At 49.8% G+C, this 22,840-nt stretch overlaps 1 protein-coding gene across 3 annotated transcripts in view; it reads left to right on the forward strand.

The window, feature by feature from the left end:
- Window positions 1–22,840, forward strand: part of ABTB3 (ankyrin repeat and BTB domain containing 3) — a 263,029-nt gene that overhangs the window by 176,341 nt on the left and 63,848 nt on the right. For all 3 annotated transcript variants that reach the window (XM_080661813.1, XM_080661812.1, XM_080661811.1), the window contains exon 4: window positions 17,987–18,139. In XM_080661813.1, the coding sequence (XP_080517939.1) occupies window positions 17,987–18,139 (153 nt within the window). The remainder of the gene's footprint in view (window positions 1–17,986; window positions 18,140–22,840) is intronic.

Consider the following 22,840-nt stretch of genomic DNA (forward strand, 5'->3'; position numbering starts at 1 on the left):
TTCCCCCACCTGGTGAAAGAAATAGACTTACAAGTCCAGGAAGCGCAGAGAACCCCAAACAAAAGGAATCCAAAGAGGACCACACCAAGACACATCATAATTAAAATGCCAAGAGCACAAGACAAAGAGAGAATATTAAAAGCAGCAAGAGAAAAACAGTTAATTGCCTACAAGGGAGCACCCATACGATTGTTAGCTGATTTCTCAACAGAAACTATGCAGGCCAGACGGGAGTGGCAAGAAATTTTCTAAGTGATGAATAGCAAGAACCTACAACCAAGATTACTCTACCCAGCAAAGCTATCATTCAGAATTGAAGGGCAGATAAAGAGCTTCACAGATAAGAAAAAGCTAAAGGAATTCATCACCACCAAACCAGTATTATATGAAATGCTGAAAGGTACTCTTTAAGAAGAGGAAGAAGAAGAAAAAAGTAAAGATAAAAATTATGAACAACAAATACATATCTATCAACAAGTGAATCTAAAAATCAAGTGAATAAAAAAATCTGATGAACAGAATAATCTGGTGAATAATAATAGAATCAGGGGCATAGAAAGGAAGTGGACTGACAATTCTCAGGGGGAAAGGGGTGTGGGGGGTGCAGGAAGAGACTGGACAAAGGTCGTACACCTATGGATGAGGACAGTGTGGGGGAGGTAAGGGCAGGAGGTGGGGTGGGAACCGGGTGGAGGGGAGCTATGGCGGGGGGGGAGAGGAACAATTGTAATAATCTGAACAATAAAGATTTATTAAATTTAAAAAAAGTCTCTTTGGTCCCTCTGGGTGGTAATTACTCTGCCTACCCCAGGGCTGGCCCCGGAACTCATCCCCTTCACTAGCTGACTTGTGGAGGAGGCTGTAGGAACTCTGCTGAGAGGGCTGCACAGAGCATGGTGGGTTGGTAGGGGACCCAGCCTGTCCCCTTTCCACCGCAGCAGGTAATCAGCCCTGAGGGTCCTTTCCTAGAAAGCACCAAAGTCCAGCTTAAAATATAGCCCTGTAGGTTTACCTTGTATTAAAATCACAAGCTTCCTTTATGGTTTCTGTCACCTCTCACTTCCAGACTTAGCAAAATGTAAAATTGGTAACATTTTGTCCGAGATGTTAATTGCACATGTTTTCTTCTCGCTTCTGTGGAGATTCCATAAATCAGCTAAATGGCCTCCACTGCATCCCCTCCTCCCCCAGCCCTAGTCTCTTCGTTGATTTTTAAGGCTCTCTGGAGATTTCTATTTTCTTCCTTCCATTCTCTGTGTTCTTTTTTCTTTTCCTCCTCCCTTTTCAAAGGGCACTCCTCTCAATCTACATGGTGACATTCTCTTTCTTATTTATTATCCCAGTTAGTCCTAGAGTTTTGGTGCAGTCTGAGACACATGATGTTTATCTAGTCGTCATTTATACCCAATTTAATTCTGAAATGGATTTGAGCTAGATTCTCAGTGTAAGTTCAATATAACAGAACAAGGGAAAAAAAAACACCACACAAGAATAACAATGCAAAAAAAACATGTCATTAACACTAAGAAAGACCACTGTACCAGAAAAATCTCACCTCATTGCAGGTTTGTTCCTGCAATTGGTCACAAAATTTAGATTTGAGTTGCTTGGCCTCCAAAGCAAAAAGGGAAACATGCATTATAAAGCTCTCGTTATCTAATTTAACACACACACACACACACACACACACACACACACACACACACACCATGTAATCTTCACCAAAAGAGTGGTCACAAAAGGGTCTTTTCTGACTTTAGCAAGTTCAGTTCAGGGCTGATGCTCCTAGACCTTTCTGATGACCTGAATCAACTGAGGAACTTTTAAAAACAACCTATAACCAAGTCTAGGGTTACGCCTAGGAAAATGATTGAACGGTGCTCAGAGCCGTCAGGGTCTTTTCGTGTCACCTGGTCACATCTGTAAACAACAGCATTCATTATGTAAATGTGCCTGCGGTACGGAGAGGAGCATAGGAATCATGGCCTTTTCCTACTAGAGCTGATCTTAGAGTTCGTATAGCCCAGCCTCCTCACTTCTCAGAGGAGGAACTGAAGCTCTCAGTACTCAGTGACTCACTCAGTGCCACACAGGTCTTCGGAGAAGTGATATAATAATGCCTAAGCACGTGAGCTTTGGCTTCTGGCTGCCCCAACAGTTATAGTATTCCATATAAGTTACTGAATGTTGCTAAGCCTCAGTTTGCTCATCTGTAAAATAGGGACACTAATAAGTATCTTCCAAGGATCCTATATAATAAAAGGCTAATGTGCTAAGTGTCCGACCGTTCGTTCGGCCATATTACCAGTCGCTTTAACACGCACTGACCACCAGGGGGCAGACACTCTGACCAGTAGGTTAGCTTGCTGCTGGGGTCCAGCTGATAGGGACTTGGGCAAGATGGACAGGACATGCCCTGGAGCCCTCTAGCGGTCCCTCCCTGGCCCCAGTCGTTCACTGGTGGGATCCCTCAGCCTGGCCTGTGCCCTCTCGCAATCTGGGACCCCTCTGGGGATGTTGGAGAGCTGGTTTGGCCCGATCCCTGCAGGCCAGGCCGAGGGACTCCACTGGTGCACAAATCTGTGCACCGGGCCTCTCGTTTTTTGATAATTAAATGAAATATATTATCCTATCTAATAAAAGAGTAATATGCAATTGACCATACCTCTGCTACACCCACAAGCCACGCCTACCAGCCAATCAGGAGCAAGTATGCAACTTAACCCAACCAAGATGGCTGTGGCCACAGAGAGCAGGAGGGAGGCTTGTGTTTCCCTGGCAATGGAGGAAGCCAAGCTTTCCGCCTGCCCTGGCCTGCCTTAGCCTCCACTTAAGGCTACAAAGTTTCAATTATAGAAGATAAATAAATCCCAACAAAAATGGCAGCAGCCACAGAGCTGGAGAGAGCAGGAGGCTTGAGTTGCCCCCGGTGATGGAGTAAGCCAAGCTCCTGCAGCCCTGGCCTGCCTTGGCCTCCACTTAAGCTACAAAGTTTCAATTATAGAAGATAAATAAATCCCAACAAAAATGGCTGTGGCCACTGAGTGAGCAGGAGGCTTGGCTCTGCTCAAGGCTACAAAGTTTCAATTGTAGAAGATAAATAAATCCCAGATATCAGGGCCTCCGCTTGGGTCGCCGGGGGGGGGGGGGGCGTGGCCAACCTGCAAACCACCACAGGCCCCTCACCCAGGCTACCCCATGCCCCAAAGGAGCCCCCACCCTGATCCAGGACACCCTTCAGGGCAAACCAGCCAGCCCCCACCCGTGAACCAGGCCTCTATCCTATCTAATCCTCCTATCTAATAAAAGAGTAATATGCAAATTGACCATCACTCCAACACACAAGATGGCTACCCGCATGTGGTCAAAGATGGCTGCCCCCATGTGGACACAAGATGGCCACTACAAGATGTCCAGCAGGGGAGGGCAGTTGGGAGGGACCAGGCCTGCAAGGGAAGGAAGTTGTGGGCAATCAGGCCAGCAGGGGAGGGCAGTTGGGAGGGACCAGGCCTTCAAGGGAGGGCAGTTGGGGGCAATCAAGCCTGCAGGGGAGGGCAGTTAGGGGTGACCAGGCCGGCAGAGGAAGGAAGTTGGGGGCAACCGGGCCTGCAGGGAAGGGCAGTGGGGGTGGTGGGACCCAGGCCTGCAGGGGAGAGCAGTTGGGGGGGATTAGGCCTGCAGGGGAGGGCAGTTAGGGGTGACCAGGCCTGCAGGGGAGGGCAGTTAGGAGTGACCAGGCCTGCAGGGGAGAGCAGTTAGGGGTGACCAGGCCTACAGGGGAGGGCAGTTAGGGGCAAACAGGCTGGCAGGGGAGCAGTTAGGCATCAATCAGGCTGGCAGGGGAGTGGTTAGGGGGTGATCAGGCTGGCAGGCAGAAGTGGTTAGGGGCAATCAGGAAGGCAGGCAGGCGAGCAGTTGGGAGCCAGCAGTCCTGGATTGTGAGAGGGATGTCCGACTTGCCTTTCCTACCTGGATCGGGCCTAAATGGGCAGTCGGACATCCCTCGAGGGGTCCCTGATTGGAGAGGGTGCAGGCTGGGCTGAGGGACACCCCCCACCATGCACAAATTTCATGCACCGGGCCTCTAGTTTCATATAAAGACTTTTGCACAGAGCCTGGGACATTGTAAGCACTCGAGAAATCATGGATGTTCTAAAATCCTGAAAATTCTGATGATGGTGAGATCACAATAATGGAAAAACGAGGTAAAAACTCCAGGTAGCTTAATATCTCCTGTCACCCTCTTTCCACCCCCATTCTACAAGGATTCTTGTCTGAAGTTATGCTGACCTGAAGCACATCCTTTAGACTACAGACTACGTGGCTCTTTAAAGCTGAACAAATTAAAATGGAATAAAATTAGAATTTTGGCAACTCAGTTGCATCACCCACATTTTTTAAAATATGTATTTTTATTGATTTCAGAGAAGAAGGGAGAGGGAGAGATAGAAACATCAATAATGAAAGAGATTCATTGATCAGCTGCCTCCTGCGTGCTCCCTACTGGAGATCGAGCCCAAAACCCGGGCCTGTGCCCTGACCGGGAATCAAACTGTGACTTCCTGGTTCATAGGTTGATGCTCAACCACTGAGCCGTGCCCGGCCGGACGCATCACCCACATTCTAAGTGCTCGGCAGCCATCAGTGGTTTGTGGCTGTTGTATTGGGTGGTGCAGACAGAATATTCCCGTAGTAGCAAGAAGTCCGATTGGAGACTGCCTTCGTGGCTCCCTCCCTCCCCCCAACTTTCTTATATCAGTACTTTTGTTATTTATTTATTTCCAAGTATTATACTATCACTTTAAACTAGAAGAAAAGGTCCTCTGGTCTCTTGCCTTTCCTGGTGAGTCCATCTGAGTCGCACAGAGCCTCAAGGATACAGTCCCATCGCTAATTAGTAGCAGAGCCGCTACAAAACACACTTCTGACTCAGGCATGAGTCACTCCGTGGTGGCCCGCGAGGCCCCGGCAATCAGCTGCCTCGGTCTGTTTTGGTAAGTAGGGCTGGAGTATGAATTTCAGCCACCCTGTCATACTGCCAAATGCAGGGTAATGTGAGATTAAAGGGTTGATTGCAAGAGAATAGAATATCATTTTCTCAAAGCCACAGCCCAGTGGCAGAGATAGCAAGGACGGCACGGAGAAGCTCTAGACCACGCTCAGCCCCTCCTTTTTACGCCACTTAGTTATCGGGAAAAAAGAGGCTCTGCGTGGTCTTTTAAAATTGATCGGTTTGGGGAATCGTATTCAGCCCTGAGAGAGAAGGAAGCCCTACCATTTGCAACTGCGCGGATGAACTTGAGGGCATTATGCTAAGGAAATAAGTCAGGTAGAGAAAGACAAGTACTGTATGATCTCCCTTATATGTGCAATCTAAAAAGCTGGACCCGTAGAAGCAGAGTGGAATAATGGCTGCCAGAGGCTGGGGGCGGGGGGGGGGGGGGCGGTGGGATGGGGAGATGTTGATCAAAGTGTGCAAACTTCCAGCTGTCAGATGAATACATTCTGGGGATCCAACGTACAGCATGGGGAGTACCGTCACCCGTACTGCATTGTGTACTTGGAAACTGCTTAGAGAGGAGATCTGAAACATTCTCCCCACAAAAAGGGGGCGGCGATGATGTGAGGTGATGGAGGTGTTAACTAGCCCTACAGTGGTGAGCATTTGGCAACATGCAAGTGCGTCAGATCATCACAGTGTACACCTCGCACGTACACAATGTGACATGTCAACTACATCTCAATAAACCTGGGGGAAATAGCTAAAATAAAATAAAATTGATCTGTTCGTTTTAAATTGAAAGTATTTCTTTGCAAGAGGACTTTTGTGAGGATGACGACTTTTATTGTTGTTTCTATTGGTTGGGTTCATTATGATGAACTCAAAGCCACTGCCAGGAAAAATCTTCACAAAGTGGATGAGCAAACACAACTTCCTATGACATCGTTTACACCTGTACATGAACAGGCAAGTAATTGTAACAAATAATTCCATAAATGTATTTTCGTGGGAACAATAGAGTCTCAGGGTGCCAGGCTCACAGTCTTTAGAAAATAACTGTTGTTGTTAAACAGAAAGAAACTCGAATTCCTGAGTTTTAGTGGCACAATAAAGTGAAGAGAGAGATTTAGCTTAAATGTCATGGAAACTAATATGAGCGTCACTTGGAATTAGGTTTGACTACGAGTGACCAAAAAAAGAAAAAAAAAATCACATAGCAAGTATTTAAACATGATAGAAGTTATTTCTTATGGAAACAGAGTCTGGGAGTAAGAATCCAGAGCAGGTGTGACCACCTGAGCTATCGTCAGGAACCCAGGTCCTTCTTACATCTTTTGGCTCTGCCATCATCGCCACGTGGCTTCCACCTCATGGTCCAGTTTGGCTGTCCGAGCACCAGCCATGGTGTCTGCCTTCTGGCCAGCAGAATGGAAGAAGACCAGAGATAGTTGGGCCACCTCCCCGTAGGGACCTCCCTAGAAGTCTTACAAGAAACTCCTGTTTGCGTCATCGTGAGGACCAACGTAAGGGAGACTGAAAAATGTATTCTAGGGGGTCCTACGCCCAGATAAAGACTATGGGGGTTTATTACTAAGGAAGGAGAGGATAAGACTTGGAGCGGGCACCCAGCAGTCTCTGCCAGAGAGTGAAAATAATCTCTGTAACTTTCTAAACAAACGGTCATGGCGAGCCCCTTGTTTTGCATTCTCAGAGGTATTTTTGTCCATCCCTTCTTGATATCTCTTTCCAAATACTTGTCTGATTTTGTGTTTTTCAACTGCAATTCTAAGGAATGTGTAAAATATTAAGGATTTGCCATTTTATTCCAGAAGGTACAAGGCCCTCTATGATTCTTCCCTTATCTCTCTCCAGTGTTATCTCCTACCAGTCCACTTCCCTCCGGGGCTCTCTCTCTCCTCCACCTCAGCTCCAGCCACACCAAGTGGAATTCTTCTGAAGCACTATGCCCCAACCTGCCTCTGGGCCTCTGCACACGCTGTAGCCTCTGCCTAGAAATAATAGAAAGCATGGCTACTAGCCCTGGCTCTGGGTCCAGCTGCTTACATGCTCCCAGTACTGCAGCTTATAGCTGTGTACCCTTAGGCAAATTGCATAACCTTTCTGTGCCTGTTGCATGATCCATAGAATTAACAATACTTTCTTTATGGTTTTTGTCATTATCCAATGAGCCAATGAAAGAAAATCTCCAGAATCATGCCTAGTATGTAACAAGTCTGCAATAATAACTAATTTTGTTGAGCATTTACTATGTGCTAAGCACCTTACAGAGATCCTCTCACTTAATCTTCACAACAACCCTGTCGAGTGGACCTACTATTTCTTCTCCTGTTTTCCATGTGAGGAAACTGGAGCACAGAGAAATTAAGGAACTTGCCTGAGGTCCCACAGCTAGCAGGGGACAGAGCTTGGGCTCAAATGCAAAGCCCGCTGTCTTCAGGGTGGGTGACCTTTCCCCCACACCAGCACCAGATTCGAAGGCATGGTGTGTTTTCTTCGTAAGCTGTCTGCTGCCTTCTGCCGATTTTTATGATAACCTTTTTGGAGGCAGGGGCCGGCCCAGATGACCTCTGGGAGCCCATCCTTGACCTTTGCCTCTTGGCTTTGACCAGGCCAGGCCCTGCCCTTTCAGGCTTCTCGAGCCACTGCTCCCAGGATACGAAGCTGGGCAGCCTCTGCCACCTCCTGGATGTTTATATTTTGTGCCCAAGGCTGCAAGGAGGGTTCCGCAGCCTCGAACAGAGCCTGTGGCTTCCCCACTTCTGAAGCCACGGCTCCCCTCCCAGGCCATTTATATTCTGGGCCCCATCGTCATTCCACCCACTGGAGATCAGGTTCCCACCACAGAGGCCTCTGTACCCCACACCAGGCCCGGCTGTGGTGCAGCCACAGCGTGGAGGGAAGAAGTGCAGGCTGGTCTGCTGATCCCTGTGTAGTGTGTGAGCAAAGAACCTCAGGCCTGCCAATCACGCTGCAGCTCAGAGCTAGCATTGTCTAGACTGAGAGTCCCAGCCTTTGGTAGGCATCAGAAACCCTGCAGAGAATGGACTAGATGCAGATGCCAAGTGTCGCAGGCTACCTGCCTCATGGGCGATAAAGACCCCAGGCCAGCCGTGGGCAAACTACAGCCCGAGGGCCGGATCCGGCTGTTCTATCCGGTTCTCTTGCTCTCCCCTCCGCTCCTTTACTTTGAATTTATATTAGTTCACACAAACACTCCATCCATGCTTTTGTTCCGGCCCTCCGGTCCAGTTTAAGAACCCATTGTGGCCCTCGAGTCAAAAAGTTTGCCCACCCCTGCCCCAGGTCCTAATCCCTGCAACCTGTAAATGTTATTTTACAAGGAAAAGGGGTCTTTGCAGATGTGATTCCACTAAGGGTCTTGACATGGAGAGACTACCCTGGATTATCTGGGTGAGCCCTAAATCCAATCACATGTGTCCTTATAAGAGAGAGATTTGACACACAGAAGAAGAGATGATACAAACACAGGCAGAGATTGGAGTGATGCAGCCACAAGCCAGGGAATGCTAGCAACCACCAAAACCTGAAAGAGGGAAATGGGCTCTCCCTAGGTCCTATGGAGACAGCACAGTCCTGCTGGCGCCTTGGTTGTGGACTTCTGGCCTCCAGCACTGTGAGGGTTCCAGTTTCTGTTGTTTAAAGCCACCACATTTGTGGTAGTTGGTTACAGCCGCCACAGGAAACTAAGACACCCAGCAAACAGGCAGGAAGCTAGGAATATGCATTTTAACTTGTCCCCTAGGTGATTTTGAGCCCCTGCCTCACCCCCGCCCCTGCAAGGTGAAGAACTAGATGGAGAACCTCGGCTGAAACTCCAGGAGGACTGGATTCTTAACACTCCATCACTTTGCTCCTCTGATACTCAAATTATAAGAGATAGGAGCATGTTGAATGCTTAAATGCTGATGAGAAAGTACAGAGGAGGTGGAGCTTGAGTTATGGGACTAGGGGAGGAAGTGATGGAGTCAGGGAGTCGGGGGTGGGGGAGCAAGAAGGCCAAAGGAGGGAGTAGCTGTGGTGACAGCTGTTTGCCGACAGGGAGGAGATTGTTGTTATTCGTGTGTCATTATGGTTCTGCCTGCCCCTGCTTGTGCCTCAGACTTTATCTACAGCCCTCCAGCCCTCTAAGTCATCTTCGTCATAATGTGTGACCGGAAAGCCGAAGAAGGTTCCCTGGTCAGTCACATGCACCTGCTGGCACTATTAGCAGAAATCACCACCTCATCCAGGACCCCTTGGGGCTTGTAGGGGATTTGCTTAATCAAGCATTGAAGGGGCTGGCTTTCACACTGTAAGAGACCATTCCTTTTGGTACCAAATAGCTTCCTCTTTCCTAAAAGCATTGGCTGTCCCATGATGCCCTGCTTTACAGTTCCCAGATGGCATGTCTGCACACTCGGGGTGTTGGGAGGTGCTGGTCCTCTGTGTGATCCAGCCCCAAGCTTCCTCCCTGCCCCGGCCCATGTGAACGAAGGTGAAGGGGAGAATCAGTGTAGAAAGAGGAGGCTGCATCACTGCCAACCGTTGAGTCCCATGGCCCCCGCTGCAGGTGTATCAGTCAGGGTTCTCAGAGAAACAGAACAGGATGTGTGTATGACTGAAGGCTGTTTGCTGATAGAGTTCCCTGTTCACAAGTCAGACTTTTTCCTCTTAAGGCCTCCAGCTGATTGGATTAGGCCTGCCCACCTTGTGAAGGATAATCTGCTTTACTCAGTCCACCATTCAAATGTTAATCTCATCTATGAAAAAAAAATACATTCATAGCAACAAACAGACTAGTATTGGACCACATATCTGGTTGCTATGGCCTAGCCAAGTTGATACATAAAATTAACCATCACAAGGTGTCTTTTTTTTTTAAGCATTTACATTCCCAGAATGATGCTAAACACTGTCACGAATACAAAATACCTATCAGACAATGGGATGGGTGCTTGGTTCCGAATGAACTCCCCAAGACTGAAAGGTTCTGTTTCATAAGGTGGTTGGAAGACCATAGAATCCAGGAGGGAGGCAGAACCCACTTCCCATGATAAAGCTGAAATCAGACGCTTGCTGTCCCCGCCTCCCTTGCAGCTTGGTGCAGGCTGTAAACTAGGCTCAGCCAATCAGATATAGTGCCCAACTTTAATCAGGAGGCCCAGGTACAAGCAGGCTCCTTTTTCCATTCTGTTGTCTCCTAAGCCTCTAAGCCCCCTTGCAGCTCCCTCACTTCCGGCCTCACTCTCTCCCCCTTAAACACGATCATAGAATTCAGCTTCCCTGGTTTGTGCCTCACTACAACGTCGTTACTCAAAATGTGGTCCCTAGACTGGCAGCTTCATCATAGCCTGGGAGCTTGTTAGAAATGCAGCATCTCGGGCCCCACCCCAGCCCCATTGAATCAGAATCTGCATTTTAACAAGATCCCTTGGCGATTCATGTGCACATCCATGTTCCAGAAGCACTGACCTAGAACACACCCCTTGGGTCCTCCGACTCCAAGCTGTCTGCAGGAACCACGCCCAGGGGCAACCTGACCACACTCTGCACTTCTAGTAGGGCTGTCACTATAGTAACCAGCATGGCCCCCTCTGACCTCTGCCATCTTCCTAGCTCCAGTGCCCACCAACACAATGAGATTACAGTGAGTATTGCTATAGAAACTAGCACTGGAGAGGGTCTCCTATCAATTTTGCCGCTTTCCCTTCACTCCCTGTATCTCTGGAATGATGAGCTTTCTAAACCACAGTAAACCACATAAATTCCTCTCCGGCGTAAGAGAGACTCCACAAATAACAAAGATGAAAAGTCAAGGCCACGCAATTTATAAAGCAAAGGCATAGCAGCTGCAGAGGTTTGCTTCGGAAAGGAGATGACAGGAGTGTCACTCTGTGTGGCAGAGCCTTTCCTGCGTCCCGCAGAGACAGGGTTGGCTGATGCTGAAAACAACGCTGGTGACCGGGATGATAACAGCTACCGCTTACTGAGAGCTGTCTTGGTACCAAGTGCCCGGCTACGTATGTTATCCCATTCGACGCTTGCAGTAAATCTCTGTATTCGTGTCCTGCGGCTGCTGTAAAAAAATCGCCACAAACATGGAGGCTAAAACAACACGTTTATTATCTTACAGCTCTGGGAGGCAGAAGCACAAAATCAGTCTCATGGGGCTACAGTCAGGTGTCGGCAGGGCAGGTTTCTCCCGGGGGCTGCAGCGGAGACTCTGTTTCCTTGCTCTCAGAGGCCACCTGCTTTCCTTGGCTCAGCACCCCTTCCTTGCATTAGTTCAGTTTCTTTTTTTAAATATGTTTTTATTGATTTCAGAGAGGGGAAGGGAGAGGGAGAGAGAGAGAGAGAGATAGAAGCATCAATGATGAGAGAGAATCATTGATTGGCTGCCTCTCACACACACCCTGCTGGGGATTGAGCCTGCAACCCGGGCATGTGCCCTGACCTGGAATCAAACCAGTGACCTCCTGGTTCATGGGTTGACACTCAACCACTGAATCACACCGGCTGGGCGCATCAGTTCAACTTCCTGCTTCTGTCTCACATCTCTTCCTCCCTCCCTCCTTTGACCTTCTTGCCTCCCTCTTCCAAGGGTCCTTGGGATTGCATTTAGGGCCCACCTGGATAACTCAGAATAGCCCTCTTTCCTCAAAACCTTAACCGTATTACATGCGCAAAGTCCATTTTGCCAGGTAAGGTAACATGCATCGGTTCTAGGGATCACCACTCAGCCAACCAAAGCCTTTGAAGTAGGTATTGTTATCATCCCATTTCCCCGTGGGAGAACTGAGGCTTGACAATTGAAATGCCTCGTTCAAGGTCACGCAGCTAGAAGGCGCAGCCGGAATCCCAATCTTGGTCAGTCTCTCTCTAAAGCCAGAGCTTCTAACCTCTGCACTGCAGGGCCCCCAGATGGCTTTGAATTCATCCACTGTTGTCACCAGGTTGAAGAAAGGGAACCGAAAACCATCAGCTCTAAAAACTTTGAGTTTCCAATAGATTAGTCTGCCAGGGCTCCCGTAACAAATTAACACAGACTAGGTGTCTCGAACAAAAGGTATTTCTCACAGCGCTGGAGGCTGGAAGTCCAAGTCCAAGGTGTCAGCCAGTCTGCTTTTTTCTGAGGTCTCTCTCCTTGGCTTGCAGGTGCCACCCTCTTGCCACCACTCTCACGTGGGTGCCCCTCTGTGCACACACCCCTGCGGTCTCTGTGTCCTAATCTCCTCTTCTTATAAGGACACCAATCACACTGAATTCGGTCCCATCCTAATGGCCTCATCTGAATACAGTGACATTCTGAGGTACTGGATGTTAGGGCTTCTACATACAAATCTGGGGGAGGGCAGGTACAGTTCAGCCCATGTCAACAGGTGTTGTCTCTGACCTCAGGAACGAGGCAGTTTAGGTGTCTGAGATGAATCCCAGAGCCCTGTGGATGCCCTCATTCCCAGCTTTCATACCTGGTCCATGATCTTTACCATCGTGTCTCCAGCCTCAACCACAATGAATGACCTCACCATGACCCTGGCTTCATGATCCCATGATTCCTGATGGCAGCTGTGAGGCCTTACCACAAACGTGGTGGGTCAAAACAATGCACATTTATTCTCACACAGTCCTGGAGGCCAGTGTTCCAAATCAGTTTCAGCGGCCCAAAATGAAGGCGTCAGCAGGGCTGTTTTCTTCTGGAGGCTCTGAGAAAAGAACGCACTTCCTTGCCCTTTCCAGCTTCTAGAGCTGTCTTCCTGGCATTCCTTGGCTTGTGGCCCCTTCCTCCATCTTCAAAGTCAGCAGCAGAGCATCTTGCTTCAACGTCATCCATGTCAAATCACCCTCTGTTTCTCTCTTATAAGGACCCTGGTGATAGCATTTAGGGTCCACCTGGATGCTCCAGGATAATCTTCCCTTCTCACGATCCTTAACTGAATCACACCCGCAGAGTCTCTTTTGCCGTCAACATCCACAGGTTCCAGGGCATAGGACCTGATGTCTTTGGGGACCACTACTCAGCCTACCACAGTGCTTTTTCCTCACACATATCCTCGCCACCCCCGCTGCCCTGGAGGGATGAATAGGGTATGCTGCATGTGAAAGCCCTGAGTAAGATGTCAAGGCCTTTTTGGCCTCAGGGCCTCTGCACAGTCTGTTACTGCTGCCTAGAATGTCCATCCTTCTACACACACATTTACATATGGCAGATCCTTCACATCTTAGAGGTTCAGTCACCTCCTCAGAGAGGCCTTCCACTGCAACCCTGTTTATTGTCTATCCCAGCCCCTCGGCACTGACCACGATTTGTAATCACTTTGTTACCTGTAGTTTTATGTGTTTCTTATCTGTCTCCTTGCAAGACTGCTAACTTTTTGTCCCCATCACTCGTACCTTCATATGCTTCTTCCCATCTTCCCTGTTCCATATCCTAGACTGGTGGTCCGTGGACCTCTGGTGGTCCATGAGCTCCTCAGCCCTCAGGCAGCTGGCTATGTCAATAGAATCAAAGAATTTTGAGTAGGAAGGAACCAAATACACCGAGGGTCAGCCAACTCTGACCCACCATCTGATTTTGTGCATAAAGTATTCCTGGAACACAGCCATGTTCACTCATGAATGTATTTTCTGTGGCTGCTCTCTCACTACAGTGGCAGTGTGGAGTCATTGCAACAGAGATAGTATGGCCCATAATCCCAACATATTTACTATCTGGCCTTTTACAGAAAAGGTCTGCCAACCCCTGAAACAGACCATCTGGCCCACATCTACCCACTTGACAGATGAAGGCCCTGAGAGACAGGCATTTACAGACCAGAGCCAGAATCCCACTGTGAGTCCAGGTGCAGGACTGGAATTCAGTTCTGAGGAATCCCACACCTCGCTTCTCCCACAGATTATACCCTCCTCCTTAGCACCCAGCCCTCCCCAACTAGAGACGGTCACCCTCGGCAATCCGCTCTGTCCTCATGCTTCAGAAAGGCCCCACTGTGCATGCTCTCAATCTTCTACTTGCATCTGGGCCCAACGACCTTCCTGGGCTCACTTGTTCTCTTGACCCTGCACGAAACCCTCTAGGCTTCTCCTTCCCTCTGGAGCCTCTGGTCCCACCCCACAGACCTTCTCTTCGAACGCCATAGCATTGAATGTGTATCCCCCTACTCACCCCAGGCCACCTGGTCACAGGTGGATGATCAAACCTGGCTTGCTCCAGAATTCCCAGAGGAGCTTGTTTAGAATGCAGATGCCCAGGCCCCCAGACCTGTTGAGCCAAAACTCTGGGGGTGAAAACAGGGCCTTGGCGATTTTCACACACTCCCCCATGATTCTGATGTTAAAACAACCTAAAGAACCGCTTCATTAAGCCATGCGCCCCTCTAGGCTTTGGTCACGCCAGACAACTTCAGAACAATGTCTGTACAAAACCTATATGGAGAATGCAATCTTTTTTCCCCTCAGCATTCTTCACCTGCTCAACTCAGGGCCCTGGAATCCTCTCCCATCTCCAGCTCCTCCCAAAGAAACATCACAAGCCATACTATTTCTCCCCCTCTGTGCAGGCCAGATAAGAAGACTTTTAAATGAGTTGCTGGCAAAGACTTCATAGAGCTTCTTCGCTATTGAGGTCAGAGTGACGGAAAGAAGGCAATGTGGGAAGGCGGGAATAGGTACATAGAAAACTCCAGGAAAGGCTGGGACCCTCAGGATTCAGGGTGCTTATCCCGGCGCTGGCCGGCTGTCTTGGTCAAGGCATGGCTCTGCAGGCAGCGCAGCCTTTCTCTCCTCTGGGGCACTCATCAGGAGCCGGCTGCCTGCCTGCGGCTCAGCATCTCACATGAAAGTCAGCAGCCAAGGGGAGTCTGCGATGGAGTCCCAGCCCCAGGGACTGGGAGCTGTGGGCTGCACTTCAGGGGCACCAAACAGAGGAAAGGCAGGGGCGGGAGGTGTGTGTCGGGGGGGAGGAGAGGGGGGTTTGCTGCCTCTGCAGAACAACCCACGGGAGTTCTCTCTGAGCACTCGGGGCTGGTTTCAGCAGTGATGGAGACACGGTGCCAAAAATAAGTCCTGCTCACCTAGGACAGTAGACTCCAATTCAATTTCAATTCAGGGTGTGTTTATTGAGTGCCTGATTCAGTTTAGGTGATGGAGAGAATGAGAGGACGAGGGCGACAGCCTACACCGCAGGTCAATCCAGGCAGAAATAGCCTCGGAATCTGGCCCACAGGTCCCTGGGTCCAGAAACTCGATTTTTTTATTCACTTCACCCAGGAAAAAAGTGGGTAAATCTTAGTCTGGCTCAGGAACAAATATTTGTGAAGTGCTTGTGGCCTGCCAGGCACTGTCCTGGGGCTGGGGCTGCACTGGTGAACCGAGCAGCCCCAGGTCCCTGCCACGTGGAGTTTACGTTCCCATGGGGGCATCTGCAAGGCCACGGGTCAGGCCTGAGCAGCGGAGTCTACCCTGGGAGGGGGCCGGGTGCAGTGGAGTCACTGGAGAAATGTTGAGGGAGAGGTGGGATCTGAACTGTGTTTTGGAGGCTAAGTGGAGTGTACATTCTGAAAGGGCTGGAGGCCTGTCAGACGGGGGTCTGAGCTGCATGGACAGGACTGAGCATGGCACGCCATCAAGGGAGGGGTCCATGGCCAGATCAGCTCCCCTGGGGAACAGGTGGATGCTGGGTAATGGTGTGTGCTGGGAAGTTGGGCAAAAGGATGTCGGTATCACATGGGGTTATGGCACGTGGGCTGTGCAGTCCAACGTCGTGGGTCTGACTCCCAGCTCTGTCATACTTGCTAACCCTCTGATCCAGGGCATGCTACTTAACCTCAAGAAACTCCATTCTCCTAATCTAGAAAATAGGCAAAGTCATAACTAGCTCGTAGGTTGGTCCTACGCATTTAGATGAGATCATGAAAGCTTTTTTTAAAAGGCTTAGCTGTTTAATATTATCGACATTGGATAACTGGGCCTGGACTCCAGAAACACTGGAACCCGCTGCCAAAAACTCGGTGGGAAGCTCCCAACATCTGCATGCAGTGTGGGATCTGCTGCTTGTAAACCCTTCTGTTTACCACCCCCTCGCTCCCATGGCAACCGTGACGGCCTGAGTGGTGGCACCAGGGCTAGGATGAGGCAAGAGAGGCACCTAGAACATGTTTGCATGACCTGGCCACCTTGAATTTTGCCTCATTTGCCTCACCCTAAACTACGGCCCGCGGGCCGGATCCGGCTGTTCTATCTGGTTCTCTTGCTCTCCCCTCCGCTCCTTTACTTTGAATTTATATTAGTTCACACAAACACTCCATCCATGCTTTTGTTCCGGCCCTCCGGTCCAGTTTAAGAATCCATTGTGGCCCTCGAGTCAAAAAGTTTGCCCACCCCTGCCCTAACCCCAGCCCTGCTGAGTGGTAAGATACCTTCTTGATCTACACAATGTGTTTCTCCAAGTGTAGTCCTGGGTCTGCCTAAGTCAGTATCATAGAGCCTGCTTACTAAAATTATATTCCTGGACCCGACGCAGTTAACATCTCTGGAGATAAGCCTGGGAATGTGCATTTTAACACACACACACACACACACACACACACACACACACTCACATACCAGGTGATTCCCAAGCCCTCTATCGATACTTCAGAGCAGAAGTTCCTCGAGTGTGGCCCCCAGCCCAGCAGCATCAGCCACCTCTAGGGACTTGTTAGAAACGCAAATTTTTGGCCATCTCTCCTGACCTACTGAATCCAACACTCTAGGGGTGGGGCCCAGCAATCTGTATTTTAACAAACCCTCCAGATAATATGGATGCACATTCAATTCACATGGGGGAGGTTTTAAAAACTATCAATTAAATCAGAGTCCCACCCTGGCCGGGTGTCTCAGTTGGTTGGAGTGTCCTCTGGTACACCCAAAGGTCGCAGGTTCAATTCTCGGTCAGAGCACACAAGGTAGGGGCACTACAGGAGGCAACCAATCGATGTTTCTCACATCGATGTTTCTCTTTCCCTCTTCCTCTCTCTCTCTCCCTCCCACTCTCTAAAATCAATAAATACTTATCCATAGGTGAGGATTTAAAAAAAAATAATCAGAGTCCCTCCCTGCAATAGAACTCAGGTATCATAATTTTCCAAAAGCTCTGACACCCCTCCCCAGAAATCCTAATGTGAGGACAGTTGATAATAATCAGAGGAAGAAATAGGAAGATGGCACAAATGTATTCCACTTAGGAAATTACAGTTCAGCCACAGGCATTGCCTCAGCTAATTCTTGCAATAAGCTGGACGCCCTGCTGTGATCCCATTAGCAGGTGAGGAACCCAGAGCTGCTGGGGTGTGCGGCCAAGCCCCGCCCCTCTTCCCGGGCCCTCGCTTTGCTGGCTGTGACTGGCAGCTGCCTGCTGACTTGGCTCTCTTTGCGCCTTTCCAAGGTGCTAAAGGCCTTTGGCAGCCTGGGGCTCGGGCAGAGCTGAGGCCTGGGAGGGCACCAGAGGGAAGACAGGGAGCCAGCTGGGGATGGGAAGGGAGAGCCAAAGGACACCTTAACATTGGGCCCAGGACAGGGAGCCCCAAGTACCAATAACCCCCGGCATGCGGGGGGGTGGCGGGGGGGTGGGGAGGCCGTGGAGGGGGGTTCTACTAAGCACCAGATCCTGTGCTTGGTGCTTTAAGTGAGTCATCTCCCTTAGGTTCACATGATCTCCGAGGGAGATAACACTCACAGAATCGTCCCATCGTATCCTTTCACGGTCACTTTATCCTGGGTTTACAGATGAGGAAACTGAGGCCCAGCGACTCGGGAGAGCCTGCCCCGAAGTCACCAGAGCGGTCGGGATGTCTCCAAAGGCTCTCCCTCTTCTCCGGGATTCGGAGGCATGGCCTCCCGGGAAAGCGGGGTGGGGGGCAGGGGGTGGAGCTGAGCCCGCGCCCCCAGCTAACACTTCTCTTCGTCCCCTCCCCGCTCTTCCTGCAGGCCTTTCCTCGTGCTGCCGCCACTGATGGAGTGGATCCGGGTGGCCGTGGCGCACGCCGGCCACCGGCGCAGCTTCTCCATGGACAGCGACGACGTCCGCCAAGCCGCCCGGCTGCTGCTGCCCGGAGTGGACTGCGAGCCGCGCCAGCTCAGGTAGGGCCGGCGGGCGGCCGGCCGCAGGGAGGGGGCGCCCTTCCCGGACACCGCATCCCCGCATCCCGGGGCGGGGAGACCGCAGGCAGCCGGTGGGGCTCCGGGCTCACAGCAGCCTCTCCTCCAATCCGAGCCCCGCAGGATGCTCGCTAGGCGAGCCGATTGTCTCGCTGAGACTGAAGCTCCGCTGTTGTACTTGGCAGCCTGGGATTAACAAGAAGCGAGGTCCAGGGATGGAGGGGGACTGGAGCAAGGCTTTGTGGGAACGCTCTGGTTCTTCACTTACCAGATACTGTGTGCCCGAGTTCCACCTGCATTCTTCCTGTTCTCTCTCCCTCTCTCCCTGCCTCCCTCTCTGTCCCTCTCTCCACAAGAAGCAAATTATGTCCTTCCTGTAGTTTTCTAGCAAAATCTTGCAGAGGGCAATTCCTAGCTGGGCAAGGGCACACCTCTGCGTTTTCACGTGCGCGGCAATTATTTATGGGGCCTCATTTTGGTCCAAAGCAAACGAAATAAAACAACTCACTCAGCCCAGTCAAAACGCGGTTCCAAATGCAAAAAGCACAGCAACGGGGGGGGGGGGGGGGTACACTTTCCTAACTCCCCGTGCCCTTGGCCAGGTGGCCCTTATCACCATTTTCAAATCCCCACTGCCCCTCCCATGAGAGGCTGCCCCTCCTCTGCAGTTCAGCTGGCCCGTCGTGTGGCCAGGCAGTAGAGATTTCCACCCTTCCAGGGTTTGGTTGGGGTCTGCAAGGAGATGCAGGGTGTGTAGCATAAAACATACAGCCCACCGAAGGCCCAGAGGCGCCCCTGAGCCTCCCAGAACATGCAGGGTGCTGATCCGAGTCATCATTGCCAGTGTTTATTGAATGTGTACAATGTACTTGACACTGTTCTAAGTGCTTTGCACAGATTAATATCCACTGTTACCCAAACCCTGCAACGTGGGTACCATTATGCCCACTTTACAGATAAAGAAACTCAGGCACAGATACGTGAAGTAACACACCACAGATCACAGGACTAGTATAAGTAGGGGAGCCAGGATAGGAGTTCAGGCAGTCCAGACATCTGGGTTCCTATTTGTAAGCCCTGAGTTGTACTCCGCTCAGCTGTCTGTCTAGGCAGTTTCTGGCTGTGCCTCCATTCCTTATACCTTGTCACCTAAAATCACAGCAGGTCTTGGGGAACGGCTGGGAAGCAGTCCCTTATTGAGCACCTACTATGTGAATTTATCCATTGCAACAAGAGATTTGTATTCGTTTCTTGTCTCCTTCAATCCCCAAAGCAGCCTCCTGAGGTGAGTGTGATCTTCCCATTTTACAGATCAGGGAGTGGAGGTGCCAGGGATGAGATCCTTGTGGCTCATGGAGACACCATGGCTTAAAGGTTAGGAGCCTGGACTCCGGAGTCCCATTGCCTGGGTCCAAATCCCACTGCGGTGGCTAATTCACTGTGCAACCTTGGGCAAGCTAGTTAACCTCTCTGGACCTTAGTCTCCCCACCGATACATGGACGTAATAATAGCAGCTCCCCTCGGAGTCTGGTGTTAGCGCGAAGTGGGGTCGTGAACATGAAGCAGCTACAGACAATGCCAGAAAGGGAGTAAGTACTCGTGACCTGGGCGTTGTGGTCAGCTAGCACTGCCCCAAGCCTGTGTCCCTGACATAGTAATGGAGGCTCACACATAGGCGTTGCTTTACATCCTTAAAGGCTTTTAACCCTTTCTCAGGTGAGCCTTCTAAACAGCCAGTGTGGTTATCCAAAAAGAACAGTGCTTTCATTTTCCAGAGGAATAAATCAAGGCCCAGCAAGATGAGCTAACTCTCCCGACATCACACAGATATTAAGTGGCAGAGTTTGGAGCCGTATTTCAAACCCAGACATCCAGAGATATCACCCATTTTTCTGGTCCTCTCCTTGCTCTAGCCCCGTGGTCGGCAAACTCATTAGTCAACAGAGCCAAATATCAACAGTACAACGGCTGAAATTTCTTTTGAGAGCCAAATTTTTTAAACTTAAACTTCTTCTAACACCACTTCTTCAGAATAGACTCACCCAGGCCATGGTATTCTGTGGAAGAGCCACACTCAAGGGGCCAAAGAGCCACATGTGGCTCGCGAGCCGCGGTTTGCCGACCACTGACCTAAAGTCAGCCCTCTTGGAGGACATTATTCACGCTCTTCCAGATGCTTCCAATCCTTACATAATTCCTCACACTGCACAGGAGCGTCAAGGTTCATCTCCATGTCCCTCCTGCCACGTGGAGCTTTTGCTGCATGTCTAGTGCTCAGGTGTGTGTCATTCTGACGGCCTCACCAAGGAGGTCAGTTTCAGCATTGTCCAGTGTGAGGCCTCAGCGCGGGGGTTCTGGGGGGTGGGGGTGATCTTCTGGCAGGCCGGTATGGGAGCACTCGGAGCAGGGAGACCAAGAAGGCAGTCCCATGTGAGCCTCTAGCTATTTTTGGTCATGTATCTCTCAATTCTTGACTCATTTGTCTCCAGAGGATAATTTGTGTGTAGAAACTATACTAATTGATTGTTCCAGCTCACTTTTCAAGTTCAGAGATCATTTTCAAAGAGAAAGCTAAAACATAGTATTTCACTAGCTTTCCTAAATAATAAGTATAAACTTCCAAGTTCCATTTAACAGCACGTGAAAGGAAGAATTCGTGGTGTGGTTTTTTTTTTTCAAGAGTACCTATTTTTTTAGTCTAGACAACATATAGATACATCTGTGCATATATTTCCCAGTCTCGTCTAATGCGATGTGAAGTAGGAATTACTACCTCCAATTTGCAGGTAACAGGGTCCAAGAAATCTTGTGCATTCATATTCCCTTCTTACTCTGAGCCTTGCACTGTCTTCGTGGTATTTCCCCATTTTACAGATAGGGAAGCTGAGGCTCACTGAGGGTGTGGAGCTTGTCTTGATCACACAGCTACTATGAGGCAGATGAGGTCTAGAATGGAGGTAAAAACACAGTCTCCTTGTCTCTCAACCCTCCCAGACATTCACCTTCCAAGTTGCCAGACAGGCTCCTAGTTCTGAGTCGGTCAGAGCTGAGCTCCTTTTTCTAAATAAACAGCCCTAGGAAAGTGGGGGTAGCGTGGCAGTCTAACAGATGCAGGAACTTGGAACTCGGTGTTGGCCTGCAGGAGTGTCAGTGACAGTTAACACATATAATTACCTACCTACCGGCTGGCGGAGGTTTCCTGGGGGGGAAGCAGCGGGGACAGAGAGACCAGAGTCAGGGATTCCCAGGTCTGACCTAGGGCTGCTTCTGATTTTCAGAGTGACCTTGGGCGAATGCCGCGGGAATTCCGCTTTGGTCTTTATTCGGCTACACTGCCGTGGTCGGCAAACGGAGGCTCGCGAGCCACATGCGGCTCTTTGGCCCCTTGAGTGTGGCTCTCCCACAAAATACCACGGCCTGGGCGAGTCTATTTTGAAGAGGTGGCGTTAGAAGAAGTTTACGTTTAAAAAATTTGGCTCTCAAAAGAAATGTCAGTCGTTGTACTGTTGAGATTTGGCTCTGTGGACTAATGAGTGTGCCGACCGCTGGCTACAGGAAAGCCTCACCATGGTGATCAGCTTCATTCAAAAGGAATACCATTTGTTGCAGCTGCAGTTTGTAAGGGGTGGCCCATTATTCTTCCTCAATTAAAGTATCAGATCATCGAAACCGGGGAAATGCGGCCTGTCGTTTCCCCCTGTCTTTTGGGAGGTGGAGAAACATAAGGGAAAGAACAAATAATACACTCTGGCAGGGTTTATACTTTTTTTTTCTTCATTAATTGGTTTTAAAACATTTTAGAAATTCAAAGAGTAAATACTGTTGTCTTTCTCATATTTGTAAGAGGCAGTTTTTCTACTCCAAACTGTGGCTGTGTTCAAATAACAGTAGTAAGGGGTATTCCCAGATCCTATCTTAGCAGATAAACAGTACCTACCCGCAGGATTTGGGGGTTGTTAGAGCCACGAGCTCCGTCCAGGAAACAAAGGGTTAATCTTTTTGCAGGTGTTTCTTAAGTTCACATCCGATTTTGAACCCTAACAGGTTTGGCTCAGTGGATAGAGCGTCGGCCTGCGGACTGGAGGGTCCCAGGTTCGATTCTGGTCAAGGGCATGTACCTTGGTTGCGGGCACAACCCCAGTAGGGGGTGTGCAAGAGGCGGCTAAATAGATGTTTCTCTCTCATCGATGTTTCTAACTCTCTATCCCTCTCCTTTCCTCTCTGTAAAAAAATCAATAAAATATATTTTTTTAAAAATCAGATTTTGAGTTCTCCCGGATGGGTAAGTTTGGAGGTGGTAAGGTACAAAAGGTATTAGGATGGGACTCAGGAGACCCGGGTCACTGTGTTCATTCCCTCGCTCTTTCATTATATTTATTGAGCACCTGCTAAGGACCAAACCCCACACTAGATGCTGTCACCTGGGTCTGCTGCTTTCTGGAAGGTGACCTTGGGCAAGTCACTCCACCCATCTCGCACCCTGTAAAGATGCGGTGACAACTCCTTCATGGGATGAGGACCCTTGTGTAGAGGGTCAGCGTGAATTTAATGAATTGCTTCACTGTTTGATCCGCTACTTTTAACCCTTCCCAGGTCTCCTGGCCAGGGGTTCCTGGAAGAGACTGGGGGTGGGAGACAGGTCTTGAGTCACATCCCTGCCAGCCATTTCCCTAGGTCATGTC

Source organism: Plecotus auritus (genome assembly GCF_963455305.1).
Source record: "Plecotus auritus genome assembly, chromosome: 3".
Lineage (NCBI taxonomy): Eukaryota > Metazoa > Chordata > Mammalia > Chiroptera > Vespertilionidae > Plecotus > Plecotus auritus.